The sequence below is a fragment of the Podarcis vaucheri genome (assembly GCF_965113315.1).
Source record: "Podarcis vaucheri genome assembly, chromosome: Z".
Classification (NCBI taxonomy): Eukaryota; Metazoa; Chordata; class Lepidosauria; order Squamata; family Lacertidae; genus Podarcis; species Podarcis vaucheri.
Window position 1 is genome coordinate 4,424,335 of NC_138758.1, and position 9,907 is coordinate 4,434,241.

The window sequence follows — 9,907 nt, forward strand, 5'->3', positions numbered from 1 at the left end:
CCCAGGCATTTCCTCTGTGCGCAGGGCCGGGGTCTCACATTCCTGAGTGGAAGCAGCAACAGCAGCAGCTGGTGGCTTTGCTACGACCAGACATGCCCTGCTCTCTTGTGCTGGTTGCTCCCACTGAGCTGGGCAGGGCTGAATCCCTCCTTCAGTTGGCTCCCACCTGGAAACGCCATCAGAGCAAGCCTTGGCCTGATAATTAACTGGATAGGAACCCACATACAGTATCCCATTTAGTATCCCCCAAACTTCCCCCTCATGTATCCTGCCCAGGGGGCATAGGCTCTGGACAGCTCTTATTGCTATGCCAACTGGTGCTCCTAGAGCAGTATTGCAAACTAGGGGAGTAGGGTGTGCCTCTTTCTGGGAATGGTCAGCCCCTTTTCTCCCCAGAATGTTAGGCCAACGATTGGGGAGTGGTGCAGGTCCATCCCCCTGCTCTAGGGTCACATTCACACAAAACATTTGAAGCATGGCAATACCACTTTAAACAACCATGGCTTCCCCTAAAATACTCTGGGAGCTGTAGTTTGTTAAGGGTGAAGATTGGTTTTAGGCGGTCCCCTATTCCCCTTGCAAAGCTACAGTTCCCAAGTCCCTCGTGAAGAGGGATTGATGGTCCAACCACACATAGTGGAATTGTAGCTTTGAGGGGAATAGGGGATCTCTGGAAAACTCCCAGCACCCTTAACAAACTACAGCTCCCATAATCCTTTGGGGGAAGCCATGAGTTCTTAAAGTGCTTTAAATGAATGGTGTAAATGTGGCTCAGGTCCACCAAAACCTTCTTCAAAATCTCCTCCCACCACCTCCCCAATTTTTAAAGTCAACAACTGAAACAGAGCTTATTGCTATCCTTGTTTTTAGGAAACTCTATAAAGCATGGGTTCCAGGATATATACCGTATTTTTTGCACCATAACACTCACTTTTTTCCTCCTAGAAAGTAAGGGGAAATGTCTGTGCGTGTTATGGAGCGAATGCCTGTGGGTGACAGGGGGGATCTGCTGCAGTCGTGAGCAGAGAGAGGATCCATGGTTCCCCTTCCTTCCCTCCTCCGTGGTTACAAAGCATGGATCAGGATTTTTGCATTGGGCTACTCCAAACTCACTGTCAGATCACATGTCTGTGGCCACAGCATGAACCACAAAAATCATATATCTACTATTTCATTTAGCATATTTTTTTTCTTGTTTTCCTCCTCTAAAAACTACGTGCGTGTTATGGTCTGGTGCGTGTTATAGAGCGAAAAATACGGTATATCCATGGCTCAGTTTCCTAGGAATGAGGTTCAGTGGAGACCGTGGTGTCTTTATGACATATGGCTTATTCACACATATACACAACCTGAGCCTACGCTGGAGGGGCTCACAGCATTAACAACCAAGAAAGTCTTTGTTGTCCCAATCACAGCCTTGGATTCCAGGAGAAATCAAGCACGGCTCTCCCTCTCTGGCTTACACCTGCTTCTAACTTCCAGCGCTCTCTCTCACACAACTCTCCACTCTGGCTTTTCTCTTTCTAACTTAACGCCACCCATCTGCTCTCTGGCACAGAGCCATTTTCTTTGTTAGACTTAGGTACTTAGATGACAACTATGACCCTTGCCTGACTAGCCCAACAATTGAATCCTCCATTAGATTGTAACCCTTGATAGATCCAGGACCCCAGGAATTAAGAGGAGATTTGGGCATCATGCAGACCAATCCCCCTGAATTCACAACCATACAGACATGCTACAGGGCTGCTGATAGTACTACCAGTAGCTAAAATTGTGTAAAGCACTTGAAAATGAAAGATAACAAACACTATTATTAGCATGAATGGCACCTTACCTATTTCCCTACCTCTTAGGACACTCCCCTTGGTTACTGTTTTTTAAGAAGACTGGGGTGGGGAGGAGGATATGGCTAAAAAAGGGGAGTCAAGGAGGAAGTGGGGCTTGAGGGTTGCATCAATAATTTCCCAGGTAATTCAAGCATTTGTTACCAGAGGGCAGGAGAGGGACATAGACCAACAATGTTCTGTGTCCTACATAGAGCAGCTGCCATTTGATGCTACAGAGTAGTGGCTCCCAAAATGGGAGGTACTGCCCCCTGGAGGCGGAATACAAAGTGGGGTGCTAAAAGGAAAGTGGGGAGCAGGGTCTAATTGACTGTCAGAATTTGCAAAGCTGGCACCACTGAATCAATTAAACTCAACTGCTTTAATTGGATTTTGAATAAACATGCAACTAATTCTCTTTTTTAAAAAATATTATTGTGCTATTATTTTCCTTAAGGAGTGAACCCTACACAAATCCAGAGTGGTGTCCCTAAGATGGTTGGATGGTGCCTTGTAGGCCTCCTTCCGGCAACTCCTGCAGCCAAGTGGGTGTCAAACACCTTGCTCTGCTTTCCTTTGAACCAGATTGACGAGGTTGAGAGGGGTCTTGTCATCTGAGCAGCTCAGGGCCTCCAGACACACCGCCCAGGCTTGCCCCCCAAAGAGATCCCTTTGGTGTTGCTAATGCAGCAGTTTGACTTCACCCCCAGAGGCACACCCCACTGTCTCTCAGGACATAGGGATGCCAACAGCAGTGGGTCGTGCAAGCTGCTATTATGAATAATGGTTCTTAGAGGGATGGGTGAGGGCATTGGGGATAAGTTTATTGAACCGAGGGCGTGGGGGAACCGTGGGAAGCGCCAACCAGGGTCCCTCCAGATGTGTTGGACTACAACTCCCATCACTGGGGCTGATGGAGCGAGTGGTGGTGCAGTGGTCAGAGCACTGGACCAGGTCCTTGGAAACCACGGTGCAAATCCCCACACTTGGCCATGAAGCTTTCACTGGATGACCTTAGGCCAGTCACTGCCTCTCATGCTAACCCAGCCTCACAGGATTGCTGTGGAGGTTAAATGAAGGGCAGGAGAAGCCCTTGGAGGGAGAGAGACGGAAGGTGTATATGGAGCAATAAATAAACAAATAAGTTGCAGTTCAGCACAGCTGGAGGACCTCAGGTCAGCAAAGGCTGCTCTATAGTCCAGCTGGGGGGAGGGAAGGAACCAATGTTTCCCCTGCCAATCAAATTTGATTTGGGGCATGGCTATGGCCAGGTAAATCATCAACAGCTGTATAGGAAGCTCTGCTCAGACAGCACAGCCCGCTCTAGTTCCTGCCAGCTTGACAGAAGGTAGCAAAACCCTGTGATCATGTGTACAAATCGCTGAAGCCGCTCATCCGAGCACCTGTATAATGAACAGCTCTAGCACGGGAAGACCTGCAAGAGGTGCAGAAACAGCTACTGCTCTCCGCCCTCCACCCCCTGCCCATCTGCCCACAAAGCATGCCCAGGTGCTTTGGCTCTGTACAGCTGCAAGGCGCCCTTACCTAGCAGTGCCTGGAAGAGCTCGCTCTGGAAGACGTGAACCACTTTCTCGATGGAGACTTGCAGAGGCCGCTCCGCCGGGGACTGCAGACTCCCCTGGTACCTTGCCAGGATCTCCACAGCCCGCTGGGTGTCTGCCAAGACAGGACCAGAGCTATAAAGCACAATGCCTGCACACAGGCAGGTGCTGCCGGCCCTAACTAGGCAGCAGGCCACGCCCCCTCATGCCCCACTGCTGACATCGTTTGCCCCTGTTATGTGGGCAGAGGTAGACTGCCTTTGGAAAGGAAGGTTCCATCTCACTGTCACAGCCAACAGCTGCCCTTCTCCACAAATTCACCTAACCCTGTTTTATATCCACCTTACAATGAACCACGTTTGTAACTTGGTTCCAGTGTGTGCTTGTTTGTTTGTTTAAAAACAAACAAACAAACAAACAAACAAACAGGATTTCCTTAGACCAAGTCTTATACTGCTGGTATATTTGGTTTATCTGCCTTATACAGAATCAGACCATGGATCCACATTGCATCCACACTGTACATTCAATGCACATTTAAAGAACACAACTCCCCACCCCCCAAGAATCATGGGAAATGTAGTTTAACTGCTCACCAAACTACAGTCCCCATCACTCTTAACAAGCTACACCTCCCAGGATTCCTTGAGGGAAAGCCACACGCTTTAAGTGCCCTTTGAAAGTGCTTTAAATGCATGGTGTGGTTGTGACAGCACTTACTGGATTTCAGGCAGGGTTCTCTCCCTGTAGATGCCATCAGGAACCAAACCTGGACCTTCTGCATGCCAAGCAGAGGCTCTACCACTTAGTTATGGCCTTTCCCCCTTTGGAAGTCATTCAAAACACAATGCTTTGGCCCACAGATCCACAGCCCTAACCAGACTGTGGAAGGGAGTCCCCCTGTGGATGGGGGCTCAGACTGACTCCCATCCAAAGGCAACACTGCCTCTCAAATGCATGGGGAGGGTGGAGAACAGCAGTGCAGCTGGGTCAGTGTACTGGGTGAAGCAAAGATCACCTCTGTTGAAGCAATGATTCTTTAACATCAGCTTCGTTGGACTGGTCATGTTGTGCCGATGCCCGATTATCGTCTTCCAAAGCAACTACTCTATTCCGAACTTAAAAAATGGAAAGCGTAATGCTGGTGGTGAACAAAAGAGGTTTAAAGACTCTCTCAAGGCAAATCTTTAAAAATGTAGTATAAACACCGACAACTGGGAAACACTGACCTGCAAGTGCTCCAGTTGGAGAACAGCCTTGACCAAAGGTGCCATGGGCTTTGGAGACACTCAAACTCCACTGTGTCCCCACTGTGGAAGGACATGTGGGTCCAGAACTGGCCTCCACAGTCACTTCCCAACTCATTGTTAAAACCGTGTTTAGGGAAGACAATCTTACTCGGCTATGAGGGATTGCCAAAGAAGCAGCAGCAGCAGCTGGGTCAGGCTGGTGGAGGGCCCTTCTGAGCCCCTCGGACCACCAGCCAGTGCCTAAGCTGTCTGGCTACAGGAGGGCTGGAGTTCTCTCCCTATTTACTCTCATTCTGATATACTTGGCATTTTTAATTTGAAACACTCACTCACTTTTATTTTGTCCCCCTAAAAAAACCAAGAGAGCTTCTTAAAACTCTAGAAAAGGGCTCTCAGAGATCCTGATCAACCAAGCGGCTAAGTTCAGATGCCTCCCTAGCCTCCTGTGGGTTCTGCTGCCCTCAAGAAGCATCTCTCCCCCAGACCAGCGCATGGAGGGGGGCTTCCCTTTGTGAGGGACAGCCCTAAAACAAAGGGCGTCTGTACCAGCTCCTGGGAGGAGTCAAACAAGAGGGCAGCTGAGCCCATCCTCTGACCTTGTAGCTCTTTTGCTCCCAGCAGGGGGTACAGATCCCAGAACAAGAGGGCTGTGTCTGCAAGTGCTCAGGACCCTGAGACAATCACTTCTCACAACATGCCACCACACCTCAGGAAGAAAGCTGGAGATGTTGGGAGATTTCCTTCTTCCAGTACAGGAGTTTGCAAACCTTTCTGTTTCAAAGCCAGCCACATAAGCATTGAGTGTTGTTAGCCGCCCTGAGCCTGGCTTCGGCTGGGGAGGGCGGGATATAAATAAAATTTTTTATTATTATTATTATTTGTCTGCTATGGAATCTCAAGTGGGCTATGGATCGTGCTTTACTTGCGTGGAGGACAACGAACACAGCTAAGCTCTGCCTTCACGGTTGGAGGCAGCATGCTTCACTGTGTTAGAAACTCAGATATATAAGTTAGGTGCCAAATGGCTCTTTAAACCAATGTTGTAGTCGTCAAAATGGAATATCTAGTTGCCATCTTGGGGGCAGCTGGCTCTAAAGTCTTATTTTTCAAATGATGGACTGACTGTGATTGATATGACTAGTGAGCTTGGAGAACTTACAGAAGAAGAATCACTTGATCCAGGCACAGTCCACATATACACTGGCTTTTTCCGATCTCTGTTTCTTAATGGTGACTGCTCTTGCTCAGGCTGCACAGAAATAGGCATTTTGGTTCCAGGAATTCGTCCCAATTGTGCAAATAAAATATAACTGACAGAACTCTATGGGATGGGGGTATTAGTGTGTGAAAGCAGTCCAGATCCGATGATCCCCAGATGGTGGAGATATCAGGTGCCATCCTGGCACCTAGGCATCTTCGCTTGGTCACAAGTGGTTGAAAGGCAGGTGCACAATGTGACTGGCTAATTTTGAACAGTGCAAATACCAGTTGCCAGGAATCACAAGCAGGGAGAGCGCTGCTGTTGCACTCAGGTCCTGCTTGCAGATTTCCTATCGGGGCATCCTTCTGGCTACTGGGAGAACAGGATACTTGACTAAATGTGCCTTTGGCCAGGTCTAGTTGCAGGGCTCTTCTGATATTCTTAGGCTGGGACCCACATTGTGTCCCCTGCCATAAATGGACAGTGCATCCTAGGAAAGCACTTATTACTCACCTGCAGCTATCTGCTGTTTGCTGTAGGGGTGGACAACCTCTCTGCCCAGAACCCTTGCAAAAGGGTTCACCCACTTCCTGTGCCACCCTCAGAATTAAAAAGACACTAGTTCACACTGTTGGAAGGCTTCATGAGATCAGAGCAATATAAGGGGTTTTCCAAGTGCAGAAACACACGTCCTTACCTTAAGTCACCCAGACCCTGCTTCTCTGTTCCATGCAGGCACTGGGTGGGCATTCTATTTTAAGAAAAATCGCCTTACCCTACCAAATGCCCACTCGACTGCACCGATCTGGAGAACTAGGTCTGTTGCAGGTGCCACATAATACTCATTCTGCACAACAGCACCTGCAGGTTGGAACTCCCTACCTATTGACATCAAGCAGGTGCCTTCGCTGTACTTTTTTTGGCACCTGCTAAAAAACATTTTTCTTTAGGCAAGCTTAGCCAGACATGTTAACATGTGCTTTAAGCTGCTCTTTAACTTGCTGTTGATCTCAATTATTTTTTGAATGTTTTAAACACTTATTTTCAACTGTTTTTTCTTTCTTTCTTTACTGATAATCCTATGGGTTTCTTCTTTTTGTAAATCACTCTAAGGTTTTATCACAGCTGAGCGGTATGTAAGTTTTGTGAAATAAATAAAGGGCATCTAAGCCGCCCATTACATATTTTTTTTTACAAGAGACCAAGGCTGCTTGGAGAATGGACTGAGTCAGATCATGACCAGGGATAGAGAAGCACAGCAAGAAGTTGTTAATTACCGTATTTTTCGCTCTATAAGACGCACCACACCACAAGGCGTGTTTTTGGAGGAGGAAAACAAGAAAAAAAATATTCTGAATCTCAGAAGCCAGAACAGCAAGAGGGATCGCTGCGCAGTGAAAGCAGCAATCCCTCTTGCTGTTCTGGCTTCTGGGATAGCTGCGCAGCCTGCATTTGCTCCATAAGACGCACACACATTTCCCCTTACTTTTTAGGAGAGAAAAAGTGAATTTTATAGAGCAAAAAATACGGTATATTATTTACCCCACTCTTTAAGCAACCTCCCTTTTATATCCTCACAACAGCCTTGCAAGGCAGGTCAGCTGAGAGGCAGTGGCAGGTCAAAGGTTTATTCCTTTGGGGCTGAGCAGGGATTTGAATCTCACCACCTACAATCCAGGACTCTATCCCAGGAGTAACCAATGTGTTGCCCTCTAAACATTTTGGACTACAACGCCTATTTGCCCCAGACAGCATGGCCAATGGTCAGGGATTATGGGAGTTGTAGTCCACAAATCTGATGGGCACTGCAGTGGCAGTGACAATCCCAGACCTGGATGCGTGTGCACAGTTCCTGATTTACGTATGAGCTGAGCAGGCTAGAGCCCACAGCCTCATAAACTAGAGGGCATCAGCCTCTTGCAAAAAAAAAAGGGGGGGAGTTTTAATAATAACCTGCAAAAGAAACAGCTATAGAAAATTATTCAAAACATTATTCAAAATTATACCCAACAATTCCACCTTGTGTAAACCAATTATTTTATTCAACCCTCAAACAGAGATATTGTAAGTTTACTGGTAAGTTTAGTTACTGATTTTAATAGTATAATTGAGAAGTTTGCATCCTAAAGAGCTTGATAGAAACTGTTCTGACTTTGTATATGCTGTAGTACAATGATTCCTCTATGAATGTGGTGAATGTCTCCATTAATTCCATACTTTTGTAAACTTGATAAAGGTTATAAATTTATAAGCAGTCTTTTTATCAATGCCAAGATTTCAGCAATGTTCTACTTTCACTGAATAGATATAGGGAAGAATTGGGTTTTGCTTCTCATGATCAGATGCTTTTAAGTCTGAGCCTCCCCGGGGTCTCTTAGCCAAGGCCTTCAATGGCTGTAATCGTGGCTGGGTGTGCAAATCACATTACTGTGCAGTAGCAGGTAGCAAAGTTAGAGAGTGGCTTCTGGGCCTTTGACTCCAGCACTTTGTCCCTGCTGGAAAATGCTTCTCCCTGAGGTGCAGCTGTTAACATGCACAGAAACCCTGTCAATGAAATTCTGGAGGCAACCCCATACAGGATGCCAGGCAGGTCCCCCCAGAAGGGCTTCCCACAACTTTGTCTCCGGGAAAAGCTTCACACCAGCCCTGCCAGGAAGATCAAAAGGTGGCATCTCAGGTGGCAGCAGGAAATTACTGCCTTGCAATAAGTTTGGGAAAGACACGGCCCCATTCATGGGCATTCACTCTCTAGCCGCGGAAGGGGTCCAGAGGCCTTGAGGGGGGGAGAGCACAGAGAACAGTGCGCACCACAGCCGCCCCCTTCCGCCTCAGGGCCCGGGCACGACAACTCGCCGCCCCCCGGCACCCTCTTACCTCTCCGGCTGGTCATGGCCCGGGCGGGGGCGCCCCCGCCGTTATCTCCACTACGCTCTCCGAGATAAGAGGGGAGGAGGCTGGGCGGGTGGCGTTGCCTTGAGGGGCCGCCCTGTCCAGACGGAGGGACGGAGGGCGGGGAAGAGGCGGAGGAGGGCAAAGGGGCCGGGCTCCGACTTTCTGGGCGGGACAGTCGGCCGGCCGGCGGGGTTCACGCGCCCAAAGAGCGATGGAGGTGTTCCCTGCCCACCCTTTCTCCAAGAGGGCTGGAAATGTCACTCTTCCAAACGCACCCCAAAAGGGCAGCCACGTTCGCTTTTGCGATTCGTTTCCCAAAGAGACTCACGGACGCTGGATACCACGCACACCAAACCTACGGGACGAGACGGGAAAACACCCCTCGATCCCAGGGCTTTGCAGAGGATGCGAGAGCTGCAAATGCTTTGCCAGTGGAGACGGAGGCTCTGAAGCCAGGAAACGTAGCCCCGGCCCCGGACACACGCACCCCATGCCGTGTCCAGTTTCGTCCCACCTCCAGGATGCTGCCAGCACCCTTTGATAACTAAAAGTGACCACCCAAAACTTTCCCCCTTCAGTGTCCAAGCTTAGCGAGTACCTGCCATGTGTTTCCCTCACTATTCGATCAACAGATGCTTGCCTAAGCGCCGCCCAGGCCTTGCCACGCGTGCATGGACACGGTCCAATGGCAATGCGCGCGTCCCAAGGTGAAGGCAGGGGGTGGGGCGAAGAGGAAGTAGACGCGCGTTTCTCATCGTTACTCTGGACCTTTAATGGGAGCGGGAAGGTTGAGCGACTGTGTCCTGGGGCGAAAAAACAAGCATCATATTTATTTTTCAGGTCTTATTGTAAGGCTTGATTGTCACAAAACCTTACAAAAAGAATACAACAATAAAAATTATCAGTAAAAACATTTAAGAACAACTATTTTAAATATACGGGTGTTTTGTTCTTTTAAATCAGTGAGCTAAAAACCAGATTGAAACGTGTCAACATTCAGCGTATCTGGATAGGATTGCCTAACGGAAAATGTTTTAGCACAAGCCAGAAAGAGTACAACGAAGGTGGCTCGCCGCCTGATGTCACTACTGCCACGGGGATGTTTCACTACTGCCACGGGGATGTTTCACTCGGCCTGGAGTTCTAAAGTGTGGGTGCTGCCACACTTATTGCTGG

General features: G+C 48.5%; 1 protein-coding gene across 6 annotated transcripts in view; it reads right to left on the reverse strand.

Annotated features, from left to right (window-relative positions):
- The window catches only part of DLG3 (discs large MAGUK scaffold protein 3), a 110,505-nt gene extending 101,675 nt beyond the window's left edge, over window positions 1–8,830 (reverse strand). For 4 of the 6 annotated variants that reach the window (XR_014215445.1, XM_082207400.1, XM_082207399.1 and 1 more), the window contains exons 1-2: window positions 8,714–8,830; window positions 3,372–3,503 (exon numbers count right to left, since the gene is read on the reverse strand). Coding sequence is in view for 5 of the 6 variants with exons in the window: in XM_082207400.1 (XP_082063526.1) it covers window positions 3,372–3,503; window positions 8,714–8,729 (148 nt within the window). In the remaining variant the exon portion in view is untranslated. The remainder of the gene's footprint in view (window positions 1–3,371; window positions 3,504–8,713) is intronic. The other 2 variants (XM_082207393.1, XM_082207401.1) reach the window with 2 other exon arrangements.
- Window positions 8,831–9,907: the final 1,077 nt, after the last annotated feature.